The 14,391-nt window shown below is 50.0% G+C and overlaps 1 protein-coding gene across 9 annotated transcripts in view; it reads right to left on the minus strand.

Annotated features, from left to right (window-relative positions):
- The window catches only part of kmt2e (lysine (K)-specific methyltransferase 2E), a 28,250-nt gene extending 14,165 nt beyond the window's left edge, over window positions 1-14,085 (minus strand). For 5 of the 9 annotated variants that reach the window (XM_062483688.1, XM_062483693.1, XM_062483690.1 and 2 more), the window contains exons 1-3: window positions 13,740-14,055; window positions 4,022-4,206; window positions 2-116 (exon numbers count right to left, since the gene is read on the minus strand). In XM_062483688.1, the coding sequence (XP_062339672.1) occupies window positions 2-116; window positions 4,022-4,092 (186 nt within the window). In that variant the 5' untranslated portion in view covers window positions 4,093-4,206; window positions 13,740-14,055. Of the gene's footprint in view, window position 1; window positions 117-4,021; window positions 4,207-13,739 lie in introns of all 9 variants that reach the window. The other 4 variants (XM_062483689.1, XM_062483686.1, XM_062483684.1 and 1 more) reach the window with 3 other exon arrangements.
- Between the last annotated feature and the right edge of the window lie 306 nt (window positions 14,086-14,391).

Below are 14,391 nucleotides of genomic sequence, written 5' to 3' on the forward strand. Positions count from 1 at the left end.
CGGCGTAAGGCAGGCCTATGTAACTGTGGGAGTGGTGAGAGCTACTGCTGTAGATCTGGTGCGGGTAGCTGGATTTCTCCACCACCACAGGACTGGCCTCCACCGATTCAGGTCTGCTGGACACACAGGGAGACAGGAGAAGAGAGAGAAAAAAAAACAACAGTTAACAGGGGAGACTGAAAGCAGTGGCAGTGATTCACTCTCTCCCAAGGTGTGGAACAGGAAGGGAGGCTGGTGTGTGTTAGGGTACTGGAGTGTGTAGCCAGACAGGGGAGACCAACACGGGCTTGCTTTGCTCATCCTGGTCAGTCACCTTGGCTAAACTTCACAGGGCTGATAGCCGGGAAAATAACAGAAGCTGACCCCTAATCTCCCTCGAATAAAGACAGTTTAAACCCAAGGCCCCTATCTGGAGAGGACACACACACTCACACCCTCCTGCTTACAATGCACCGAAACAACACTCAAAACGGTGACAATAACAAACTGGAATTAAGTTCTCAGAGCTCATTTATATAACCAAACCGGTAAATCCACTTTCCCCCAGATGACAGGGCAGGAGTGGACCATAAAAAGCCTGTTTGACTGTTGAGCAGCCCAACCTTACAGGGGCATGCCTTGCCTGTTTTTCAGTCTTCAGGAAAGGCTGGTTGGAAATCTAAAAAAGAGAAGTGATACGGGCAAAAAGGCGACACATGAAATGGAGTGTGGAGAGAGCGGTGAGATTCGAGTGTGGCTGGGATGTTAGGAGGATGAAGCAATAACGCCTTTAGAAAGTAAAAGTGACGACGGCCCCAACAGGGCGCAGGATAAAAGGTGAGAGCCCTTAGCGCCCACAATGAAACGCACACATGCGGCAGAGACTGCAGGGCAGTCGTGTGGAAATAACACCGAATCCTTAGTCCAGACAAATGCGAGAGAGAGAGAGAGAGAGAGAGAGAGAGAGAGAGAGAGAGAGAGAGAGAGAGAGAGAGAGAGAGAGAGAGAGAGAGAGAGAGAGAGAGAGAGAGAGAGAGAGAGAGAGACAGAGAGACAGAGAGACAGAGAGACAGAGAGACAGAGAGCCCCTGGGGTCTGTGTGGGGCTGGCTGGCTCGCAGTGCTCAGGTTCTGCCCAGACTCAGCTCAGACACTCACCAGGAGGCCAGCAGCTCTGCTGACGACCACGGCACACCACGGAGGACGTCTCAGTGCCTAAACTACACAGCCAAACAAGTGCAGTGTATCATTGTGGTATACAAACGCTAAAGGGATACCAAAGAAAGGCTCGGTAGCATTTCTGACAGCTCTGTCGAGCAGGTACATTACTCAAGACTGCCAGTAAGGGTAAACGCATGAACTTCCAGCCGGATACATCCAAGTACAAACAATAGGACTAGGGCATGTCATCTACGTGGCACACTGGCCAAGTACTGAGAGCAGCACAGAAACGGGAACAAACACTAATGGATGTGCCACGTGTCTGCATGCTAGGTACAATCACACACTTAAGCAAAACCCCCTCCTTTTCTCCCCTTCCTTCCCTCCCAAACTCTTGACCCAGAGTCAAAGCAGTTACAGTACCTGAACTCGTGCTCGCTCGCGCTCTCTCTCTCTCTCTCTCCCTCGTGCCCAGTGCACTGTGCGTCTGTGTGCAACACTTCCTGTATGTATTGGCGGTCGAGTGTCAAACTGAAAATGTGAGAGCACACCAAAGGCTTGGGGGCGGGCCTGGGGGGAAGGTGTGTGTGTGTGTGTGTGTGTGTGTGTGTGCATATACATACAGGAGAACACACCCACAGTAGCTCTTCAAGACAAGGAACACAACCCAGTTCCAAAGGACAGGGGAGTTATAACTAGATAAGGGACATAAGGTGTTCTTTGATGAATAATTGACCAGAGGTAAATGCATACGTTTCAATCAGGGATTTTGGAGTTTGGAGATGCAGGTCCCCCGCCACATCTATTTATGATGAACCGGTAATTAAGACAAGGCAATAATCCAGGGATTATTACACACATACACACAGAGAGAGGGACAGAGAGAGAGACAGAGAGAGAGAGAGAAGGGTGGCTGAGGGCTGCATCATTCATAGCACTGCTCTGAGGCAGTGTGGAGGTAGACAGCAGGGAATTATGGGTGTCATGGTCAATCAGACACACACACACACACACGTGGATATACTACAGTTCAGTGACAAAGATGGGAGATCTGAAGTGAATTTTTTAAATTAGACTTGCACGAAGGCATGTGCTAATCATAGCTCTTGGCTCAACAGAGCATAATATGGAACAGGCATCATTCACACAAACACTGGCACACCTGCAGAGAGAGTGAGAGGTGGCAGAGAAGGGATCGTGAGAACAGCAGAGGGAAGGATGAAGGACACACACACACACACAGAGAGAGACACACACACACAGAGAAAGAGAGGCAGCACCTTCACTCCGAAAGCGCTCCTACTCACTGCCATGGCAACGCTCCGTGCTCACCAGCGGGCACGCACTCCCAAACACACACTGGGCTCCGTGAGTGGCTGTGTACTAGGAGGCATGCACGCAGTGCCGCCGCACGCAGTAGGACCAGCCGCCCCCCCTCCACACACAGGCTGCCGTCACTGCGCATGTCCGCAGCTTGGCACAGTACTGCAGGTTTCACTGGGAAATGATGAGGACATGGGTCCTGGCGGGTAGCTGTACGGCTAGCTTATCTGTGGACGACACCAACAGCAGGTACCGTACGGTGTGTGTGTGTGTGTGTGTGGGGGGGGCATGCTCCCCCCCCCTCTCTGCTCTATATGGGGCCTGAACAGGACCAGGTGGAGACCCGTTTCAAGATTGTGATTTCAAGATTTCAAGAACTTATTTTGACTAAATCTGCAGCAGGAAGGCATTGGTCGGGAGAGGAGAGAGAAAGAAAGGGGTGGGAGAAAGGGAGACGGAGAGAGAGAAGGGGGTGAGAGACAGAGGAGAGGGCTTAACCCCGCCCCATGAGCAGAAGGGCTGAGACGCAGACCCCCAAAAAAGCCGTCTGAAAGGAGGGGGGGTGAGGGGGGAGGTCCATTTAAGACGCCTGAGCCGCGTGAGGGCCACCTGTCACTCAGCCGCGGTGGCCGTGGCAACGGCCCCTGCGCAGTGCGGATGGGAGGGACGTCGGTGTTCGGGTGCCATGGCAACACAAGCCTCGGCTGCAATTGCTCCGAGGCGGAGGATGACGCTCTCCTTTCTTAAAGAGACAGGAGCCCTGCTGTGTGTGGACCGGCTTCCAGCTCCAGGAATCCCCTCGCGCTGGCCTCCCAGCCTCCCGTCCAGTGCCCTTGAGGCAGAAACACGCAGCCTCACACAGAGCAGAGGGTGGCTACGCCGTGGCCACGGTCCAGCCTCTCTGGCTTCAGTGACAGGATGCTGTGGAGAGTTTGACAAGCGGACTCGGGGCCCAGTTCGACGCCTCTCGCCTCTTCACTGGATGAGTTAAGCAGCGCACTACGTCATACCAATTCTTCAGGTTAGCGTCGCTCCCGGGATGGGCAGGTGGAGCAGAAAGCACTGGGAATGCCCAGAACAAGTGACAGGAAGGAGGGCTGTGTGTGTGCTTGTGTGCTTGATCACTGATAGCACGCTGGCATCGACCGCCAATGGCAATAACAGTGCTGTCTGAGCCAGTGGTCAACCCTGTTTCACACAGCGACCCCAATGTGCCTCCACGATAACTGTTATCATGTAGAAGTGTAAGTGACAAAGATCCATGCAGCAGCGAGATAGAGGGAGGAGGTGAACCAGGATGAGAGAGAGGTGACCCTATGAAGAGAGGACATGTGATTGAACACAGGACCATGACAGAACCGATTTTTGTCAGGGAGGCCATGGGTGAGGCCGGGGGTGACATGAAAATGAGAGCAGGATGATGAAAGGTAGACAACCTGCCCGTAGGCGACACGCATGGGGGGGGGGGGGGGGGGGGATGGGCAGGGGGAGGAAGGAAGTTGGGGCGAGAGAGGGTGAGTGAAAGAGAAAGTGAGAGGAGGGGCGGGGAGGTTACTCACTCTGAGCCTGCAGCCATGTCCAGGTACGAGGTGTCTGCTGTGTCCACCCCTACTGGGATGACTATGCTCATGACCTTCTCTGCTGATCAGTTCTTGTCCTACTGAGTCCAGAGCATGGGAGTCCAAAACACTGAGGCATGCCAGCCACAGCACTCATTGCAGACATCTAAGTGCATCCACAAGGCCTGGAGACAGAGAGAAAGAGAGAGACAGAGAGAGAAACAGAGAGAGAAACAGGACATTAGAAAAAGTGTGTCAGAATTATGTGATCAGATAACTATGTCAGACTTGCCTCAGCAAAGAGACAGTCACAAACCTGAAAGTAGAACAGTCAAACTGAAAATCGGGTATTTCCAGTTGACAAAATGATTCCTTTAGAAGTGTAACTGACTGTGAACAGTAGCTATTGCAGGGATTCCTCAGTGAGATTCCTGTTCAACCTTGTCTGGCTGAGACATTGACTGATGAAAGGTGGAAGAGGAGATATTGTAAAGTGAAGCCTGGATTTTGTAAAATGCGCAAATGCGACCTCTATACATCAACTGCTGGAAAGCAGGCTGCTGCAGTGACATTGAATGGACACATGAGGGTGCAAGAGCACACATGGCCGGCGACAGCCGTGAATGGAGCCAGCGCAGAGAAAACGCAACAACACAGAGAGACCATTTTTCCCCCACCAAGGAGGACTGTTCTATTGAATACACATACACACACACACACACACAAACAAACAACACACACACACACACACTATATTGCTCCATGTAAATGACACAAAGTGGCACTCACACACACACACTGCAGAATCCTTTAGAGCTGTAATTAGAGCCATCACATGAGGCCCCTGCCAGCTTCTGCATGTGAAGGCAGGATTATTCCAGAGCCATCTTGTCCCTCTCCATCTCCCCATCCCAGGCTGACCAGCAGGGAGACTACAGTGAGGAACTGCATGAGGCGTCAGACACCAGGCCTGTTTAAGAGGACTAGAGCAGGGGGCGAGTGAGGGCAGTGAGCGTGTCGTGGAAGAACGTGTGTCAGTAGAAAACCTTGTAGAAACGAGGCTAAACATGTCATGATCAAACTAACGCGGGCATGCAGGGTTTCTGACGAACGTCTACATACGTGCGCCTATCAGACAGCAGCATATGTGTGTGCGAGCCCCTGATACTCAGAGCTCTGTTGAGAAGAGGGATTAGGGGGAGGGACAGATGCCCAGACAAAATAGGCTGGAGGTCACACCTCCACCGCGTTTGCACTAGTGGCCAAACAAAGGCTCGTCTCCCAGCTTAGGCCCTGGCCCGGGCAGGGCTGGGCGGAGACAGTGGGGCCAGGGCCCGAGCAGGGCTGGAAGCCAACATTAATTCACACCTTCAAATCCGCGACACACATAATCACACATGGATGGGTCTCTACATGCCTCTACAATATGAAGGCTATCTGGCCTGAACATGAATTTCCTTTGATCTCCCTCTCTCTCTGTGTTGCACACACACACAGGATGGGATTGTGTGTGTGTGTGTGTGTGTGTGTCGCCGACAATTTGACCTGGAGGCTGATTCCCTCTCTGGAGAGCCAGGAGGTCTGGCCAGAGGCTCACAGACATGACAGCTGTCAGCTCCAGGTCTAATTAAGCGAGCGAGGACCATCATCTGAGGGCTTTCAGGGCTGCTGGCTGTACAGAATCTGCAGACAAAATCTCCACCTTGGACTTAGAATCCAGGCAATTATTCAATAAGGCAACACAGGCCATTCCCAGTGCCTTTAAACTGCAAGGTCTGTGTCACAACAGGGCTTTCATGGCTACCAAACAATGGAATCCGTTTGTCGAACACGTTCTCCAAGCAACATGGCCGTTATCCAAAACACTGAAAGGACATGAAACCCTTCTGTAGCATCTCAAAGGGTCCGTATGTTTTACTGCAATAAAACTCCTGTCTTCGGAAACAGCCCAGCCTGCTACATGTACTGTGTTCGTCTCTCCCTCAGCCAGGGAATCCTGCTGTCACTCCTCAGGAATGCACACACACACACAATCTACACACACAACAACCCCCTCCCCCCGCAAACAAGACCGATAACACTTTCAGACCCTTCCACACATTCTTTTACCAGGAGGATCCCACAAATGAGAGCACACACACACACACACACACACACACACAGTGCTGAGGCCTGACCACAGAGCAATTATATTAGTGCCAGACACGTTCAAGACTGACAAAGGGTGGGGGAAAGAAAAGCAAGTACAGTACAGCATTCCTGACTACATCTGAGCGGTGTGACTGCCTCCGCTGCTCCTCCCACTTCCTTTAGCTGAGCTGTCTGTCACACCAGAGGGGGGAAAGGAGAGGAAAAAAGAAAAGGGGAAAATGAGGGAAAAAAAGAAAAAAGGGAAAATGCTCCCCCTCCCTTCTCTCTCTACCACCCCCCCCTCCCCTTCTGCGCCCAGTAACCCCACCCCGCCAGCCAGATTTCTCTCCCTCCCCTCTGCACTTCCTAAATAAACCGGGGAGTGCAGAGGGGAAGGGGAGTGCCGCAGACATGGCTCCAGATTACAAGGAGGCTGGGAGAGGCCATTTAAAGCCACCTTCAGCCAGATCCACTGCCGCTATGGAAACGGAAGGAGAAAAGAAAGGGTGGGGAAAGGGGGCCGCAGCGAGGGGAGGGTGAGTAGAAGAGGGAGAGAGCGAGGGCAGGAGAAAGACGCAGCGCAAAAATATATAAGAATTGATAACGGGGGGGTGGGGTGGGGGGGGAGAGAAGAAAAAGCTGGTCACGGGGGGAGCTCAACCCTCGGGTCTTGCCACTTTCCCCTCAGTCTCTCCTGACTGTCCTCTGTGGAATTTCCTCACCGATTCTGTATTCATAGCGGCGAGCTTAACAAATGATCCATCTCATGTGTTTGGACACCTCCCCCATCCCTGCTCCCAAACTCGGCATGGGTATTACAGCCCGGAGTGCAACCACAGCCTTGCCTACAAGTCTGGGTGGCACAGGGGATCAGAAATGTGCCCAGCCCCCCCCCCCCCCCCCTTCCTTCCGCTCCTCGGTGAGGACAGTCATGTCATTGTGTGGGGGAATAGCTCTCCTTTTAGGACAGACCCTCGCTGAACTCAGCAGGGAAAACCCACACAGACGCCCGGTCGAAACCGCCCCCCCCCCCCCCCTTTCTGTTAGCTCGCCCTGCTGTACGTCAGAGCTTGTTTTCGTCCTCTTCTCAGGAGGCCACGTCTCCGCGTTTGATTTTCAACCGGGAGTGACGGAAAAGAGAGGGACTCCAACCCCCCCCCCGACGTGACTTCGCACCATCCTCGCAAGCTGAGTCATTTCAGCAGCCGGCCATGTGAGCACGCACATGCTGGCGGACGGGCCGAGAGAGGCTCGTACACGCAGGTGAGCGGCAGGCTCGGTTCTCCCCCTTCCCAGAGCCTACAGTTGCGTCCTTTGAAAACCGCGACAGCCTGTGCCAAGAGCGGCAGCCCGGCGCCCCCTCTGTGCTGGACCTCTGAAGGTGAAGCCATACATCAATACGGCAGGAGACGAGGGGTTTGCAAAGAGCGTGTGAGCCGATGAGACGCCGGGCACCCCCCCTCCCGGGCCGCGGAGAAAAGAGGAGGCGCAATTGGGACGTTACTATTGAAAACCAATTGCTCGACAGACTGTAAAGGTCCACTAAAAAGGGCTGGGAGGAGAGAGTGGTTTTGGCATGTCCGTCACATCCACGCCCCACAGAGCACCCTAACCAGCAGACAATAATGGCCCGGGGCCAGCTCTGCCAGCTGAGAAGGAGGAGGGCCTCCTCTCCAGACTGCCCTGTGCACATTCCCTCTCCACACACTGGGGGAGCGCTCTGGCCCTCAGCACACGCAACACTCCAGCACTAAAACAGTGATCTTCGAATCAGGCTTGTTGCGGCTCCCGTCTCAGGTCTAACAGCAGGGTCTCTCTCTCTCTCTCAAACAAAATCATTGATTCCCATCCAGCAAGCCTGTCTGCTCGTAAGTGCCTTGTGCCCAGGATGTAATGTTCACTACATGTAGCGAACTATCACCATGACAAAAGCAACACGCTGCACCTTGGTGTTAATGCATCTGTACAACAATGAGTGAGTGTGTGCACATAGGCTTGTGTGTGTGTGTGTGTGTGTATACTGTAGCATGTGTGTGTGTCTAAAGAGAAGGGGGAGGGGTCAGCCATCATGCGCTGCAGGCCAAAAGAACAGTCAGAGCCACTCAAGCCCCATTACAGCCCTGTTCCATGATCGATTTCACGCCTGGCTCGCACTGGAGTTACGTCACCACCACCGCCACATCCCCCTTCCTAGAGCCTGCCAGACTCCCAGCCCCGGCCCTGCGCGGCACTCGCTAGCGGGAGCACAGCGCACAGCAACAGACAGGAAGTGGTCACGGGCTAGGGGGAGCAGCGGCACACTGCAGCTGCAGCAGTATCAGCCCGTGGGCCACCTGGCAGAGAGGTAGCTACCTCAAAGCCCGTGAAAAGAGATCCGTTACAGGCCTGGGCTCTGAGCAACACCTAGACCAGTCACCTGACACCTGGCCTGCTGCTGCTCGAGTCATGTGACTGGAGGGCCTCCGCTTCCTGGGAGGACGTCCTCTCAGATCCTGAGGTTCCACACAGGCAGGCCTCCAGTCATCAGGACAGGCTAGGCTGCTACGGCTTCAGGATGCCCCGCTGGCTGAATCCTCAGACCAACACGACTGGTAGATAAACCCACAAATGATACAGATAATGGAAGACTTGGAAGGAGGACTTTCTGGAAAGAGGAGGGAGGAATAAACTAACTAGAGGAGAAGAGGAGCCCAGGGAGCGGCAATAGATGGTGGCCCTCATGGACTATGACTATACTGCTGATGCAGCCTTTAAGATTCTGTGTTACTACTCGACTTCCTCAGCCCGGTAGCTTGACAAGCGAGTGTCTGTCTTAGTTGGGGGCACGAGCCCGCGCGAACTAGGGCTGAGGCGAAGAAAGAAAGGCGTGTCATCGAAAGCCAGCAGTGACGCTCTCTCTGCCACCTGCCGCACTTAGCCGTCCCCCTGAGGAGAGAGCAGCGACCCACCTCTCCACCCGTCTCTGTCAACACAGCAAGCAAACACAATCCGCATTGCTCACCAGCGCCGCTGGGCACGCATGCAGGCCAATGGGTATTTACAGCGGGGAGCAGGGCTAACCCTGCAGAGAGAGCAAGTCCCACCAGGGGGAGAGAGGAGGCCCGCCCCCCCCCCCCCCCCCGCACAACCAACCGTGGCAGGCTGGGGCGTGTGTTGCTGTAGGGTTACGAGGCTATCGGATGAACGTTAGACCAAAGCGTGTGACAGTCAACACAAGAGCACAACATTGTGCCTCTACCGGAGGTCACTGTTCCTTTAAGAGGAAGAGGTAGGTGGCTGGGGATTTTGTGTATTATGTATCAGCCTCTGATTAGGCACAGTAGGGCACACTCATCTAGTCTTCAGAGCCTGTTCTCACAAAATGGTGACCTTTGGCAGAATGCAGAAAGCTGGTTCTTTCACCACCTGATCTACTATGCCCTATGCACACAAATGCCTTGATCTTTGTTCCGTGGAAAAATACCTCTTCTGAAACTCCTAGCTATAACTTCCTGCGTCGAGTTCAGACCTCAACAGGGCCTCCGCCGTCATCTCTGCTTCACGAGTGATCAGATGTCCCGGATGTGGGAAACTATCGACAACAACAAGCCGTAATTCAGGGCTCAGAAACGCCCTCTGACCGTTGTAACGTTATGGAAACGGGATGGGTAACTTGGCCCTTTATGCCGTCGCTGGATGCATGGTGATATGTGCACCTGTGTGTGTCAGATGCAAACAAATGAGCATAAATCGGAGAGCTAGTCAGCTGTACCAGTGATGGTACAACTTCCTCACAGTGCTGCATTAGACTGAGAACAGATACAGAGAGCTGCAGCTGCCTCACGGCTGAAAAAGGTGCTTTGAGTCACAGTTAGTTGAACATTGATATCTTTTGCATAGTATATCCACAGTAGTGATGCTCCTCTCACTGAAAAGGAGTCAAAAGTCAAAAGAATGTCATATGTGGCAGCTCAACTGTTGCAAACTGGTCGAAAACTTGGGCCCATTGGACCAGTCTGCAGCCTCAGATAGTCTAACAAGACAGCGGAAGATGGGGCACCGTAGACTCACAACCATCAGAAAGCTGGAACCAGAACAGCCAGTTTAAACAATAAAACTAGATCACAAGCAATGTTGCGCCAAAGTGAGCTCGAACAACAGGCAGGTCTACAACAAGGAAAACAAGATATTTCCGTGATGCTGTTTACCATTAGGATTGAATCCAGCTGTGTGACACCTTGCACATCCTTCGAGAGCAAAGCAGCACATTCAAACCATTCTGGTCAGATTCGTGTCTGGTGATTTGATGACAGGCATCTGCTCCTCTCAGCTTGAGGAGTGGAAGGGGGAGGGGCACATCCAGGGCAGGGGGTCTTTGTCAGTGTCAAAGGGGAATAACAGATTCACAGCTGTTGTTTGGGAGAGGGGGGGAAAAACTGACCTTAGCGACTACAAAACCCAAAATGAAGACTTTGGGTAGTAGTAAGTAGTTTTAACCATGTTAGCAAATTTAGAAAAGCAGCCAGTTTACAAATATGGTTAAAAACTATTTGAATTAAGTTTAAGAATTTACTGTCCTACAAATGTCCTGAAAATTCTAATAAGGATTGTCATCTTATTGGTTATTGTGAGCTTCTCATGCAAGATCCACAAAAGCCAACACACTACTCTTCTCACTTATCTGACCCTTCAGAGAGATGGCTCTACTTATTAACCATGCCCACCCCACAAGGCTTCCTGCAGTTTCATTTCATTACATTTGTTTACTTTACATTTGTCCTTCTTCTAAAGGGACGGCTCCTCTAATATTTGTGTTTTTAGATAACTATCCATATTTACTTGAACATAATTTCTAGCTTGGACCTAAAAATAAATGTAATAAAGACGTGGGACATGCAGGCTAGTACAAACTGGAAGTGTTTGGTTTGTTCTGGTCAAGAGTCGGGGATTTTTATAATAGACAAAGCATTAGTGAGGTAAAAAGAAGAGAGGGGATTGCAATATAACCCCTATTGTTCTTTTATACAAAGTGCTGCATTTATGTCCCTTTATGTAACACAATATGACATTCTGACAATAACAGACTCAAATTTAGCACGGTAGAATGAAGATGGTCTGTTGTAATTTTAGTAGTAGGCTAGTACCTTCATTCATTCTCAATGTGTTTGGAACACAATTCTCAAACGAGGCACAAGTATGATCAACAGCGTGTATCAGATCCGGCTATAATGTGACGCATGTAAAAGGCTGCTAGACAGCATTGCATATAGTGCTTGTGGTGGGAGACCGTGTTTATATTGGTGTTGTTTTACGTTACCATTGCCGCGAGGCTGACGTTAACGCTTCGTAACGTCCATTGGCTACAACTTAACTACCTTCTGTGCCTTTCGACTTGTAGAAAGGCAAATTACTATTATAGAAATGTATGCGAGCATTGTGTAGTTGCTTGCCATATAGTATGTCGGCGCTGCAGTCAGCTCTACCGATAGGGGTGTGGAGGGCTTAACGCGGCTATTGAATTACCACAACATCGAAGCCCTGTCGCCATTTTCCTTGAGCCTTTTCTAAGGACAGCGAGAAATCGTGTAACCGAGGGGACCCTCACCACTAGAAGAAAATCCCCAAGAATGCTATCAGTCGTCTCTTTCACACATTCTTAAGTATCAATCTGTCGGTACCGTCTCTGTGTTGTTATTATGACAGATATGTACAAATTCGTCGACATTGAATCAGGAAGGCTAACGTTAGCTAGCAATCTAGCCATCTTCTAAAGCAACGTTGGCCTCAAGCTTCAGCTGGAACAAATATTTCAACAGCAGAACAGGTTGCTCGCTATCAAGCTAACGTTAGCTGATGACATCATCCGTAATGTTCTATCGGATAACGTAGCCTAGCTAGTTTAACAAACACATTCTGAGAACTCAACATTAAAAAGCTAAAAGCTAGTTTTGTAGCCTGCTAACTGAACGTAAGCAAATTGAGCTAGCCAATAACTAAAATCAGCTAACGTCGTTAGCCCGCTAGCCAGCTACATCCTAATGTCGACGGTGTCTTGCTCAGTCTTGTCTCGCTATACAATATTAACTTTAGCTAGCAAGTATTGCACATTTACAGATAAGATAAACAGATAAACCTTCTACAAATAATTGTAAATGTCATATTATTGGTCGATGTAAGTACAATGTAGCTAGCTATCAATAATAGAAACTCCCAAACGGAATATGTCCCCTCCCCCACGTTTGCAGCAGTTAAACCAAATGCCCTCTGAATCTAAATTAAGTAACGAAATGCATTCTGTCTACTTTATTGTAACACTACAGGATGGGGATTTCTTGACTTCAGTTTCGGAGCTTTGATAGAAGTGAGGTTTTCTAAATGTAATACTTTAAAAAGCCCCGCACAGTAGGATTTCGACAACTGACATACGAGACATATTTTATACATGTATTTTACTAGATAACTGATCTGTTTAACACCTGGTGGTGTCTCTTACTAGCACGCTATCTAATGTGAATTTAAACTAATGTCACGCATGCACAACAGAGAGGCACAACAGAGAGACACTTCCCTCACGTTTCCCTCAGTTATCTTTTAAATAGAAATAAAGCTTGCCAACTCCAATAGGGCACTTGTGTGAGGTGTGTAGTTAGCCTGCTTGCTAGCTAAGTGCGTAACATAACAAAAAGCTCGAGTGTACCTAGCCATTTCATTTGTCTCGTCGTGTTAAGCCGCTAATAAATTACTGTTAACTATAGCTCTAGAGTTAGGCTAGTTGTACTACAATTGAATTAGGTGTATTTTATATTATTGCATCAGAGTTCAACTACATTTTTGCAACATTTGTTGGTAACTAGCCAACCATTTAAGCACTGTCTGAAATAAAGCGGGTATCCTGAACCAGCGACCTTCGTTTTGAGCAGTCTTCTGAGCAAGCTAGTTAATGTTACCGGAAAGCAAACGCGCAAATATCATCCTGACATGGCTGTCCGCAAGGCACTGCAACACTGTTAGCTAGTTACAAATCAGTAAAAACGGGAAGCTTTGCGAAAGTAAATGTTTGTGTCTTTTCCAACCACCCTAAACGTTATAAATAGACGGCGTAGCTAGGTACATTAGCCTACTAGCACCCATGTAGACTACCTAGTTAGTTAACGCTATAGCTAAGCCTATCTGAAGTAAGTTTACTACCCTTTTAAAGCGAGCACAACTTTACAATATGTTTGCTGGATTACTAACCACGTTAGTTAACGTAACGCTGCTGTTAAAAAAACTGGAAAACTTAACGCAGCCAGCTTTAGCTGCCTAGCATGCTTCATGGCTAACATGCAATGGCACCAACACAGAGCTAGCTAGCAGATCCATCGTGCTTACTCCTTACACATCCTATTAAGTTATTCAGGTAGATGATCTAAATAGTTCCCAGTCATCCAGTAAACTGATAGGCAACGATAACTGGTGTTAGTGACCTGGACATCTTCCACAATATAGCCATGGTCTGAGAAAGCCAGTACAGTAGCTGGCTAGGCAGCCTAGACATACTCTAATTTGACGTGCTCCCTTGTCGATGGACTTCATTTAACATAAGTCCAATGTAAAGCTTTTTACTCACCGTTACTGTCCACTGTAGATACCCTGAATGAAGGAACAGGGGACTTGGGTGAGACCCCCGTCGCTTGCTTAGCTAGCTTCCACACAACCAAAACAATACTTCTGTCCACACTGCGGATCTATAACAAAGGTTTTTAAATGTTCACATAGAAATCTATCTACTTCAGATATATTTGTGCTTATATTCCTTTTCTTCTGTGTTTCCTAGAACACAACACAGACTTTAGGTCAGTTCAGAACCGTTAAAATTATGCCCTACCTACGCAGACTGTTGGAAATTAGATCTCCTCTACCAGCCTCTTTTCCCTTTGCAAAAATGGCGGCCCAGGCAGGACTGCCGTGACCCCGCCTCCTCCACGAGCCCCCCCACCCCCACCCCCCCCCCCAAAAAAAACTTAGCCCGAGCACCGCCCCCACGTCCTGCGGGGTCTACAGGCCGCGATAACAGGGGCGCTGAGAGAAGAGATCATTGAAGAATGTACGCAGCCACGCAGTGGCTAGCTCTTTATGTAGCAGTGTATGTTGTTTGGCCCTTGGTGTAGTCATGATATTAAGTTGATCAGTCAGTAACGAGCTGAGAATAGTACATTACAATAGGTTCGCAAAGCATCTGGTTTCCATGTGCAGTATTAATTAAAATTATGTAGCCTAAT

The sequence above is a fragment of the Osmerus eperlanus genome, chromosome 17 (assembly GCF_963692335.1).
Source record: "Osmerus eperlanus chromosome 17, fOsmEpe2.1, whole genome shotgun sequence".
NCBI lineage: Eukaryota > Metazoa > Chordata > Actinopteri > Osmeriformes > Osmeridae > Osmerus > Osmerus eperlanus.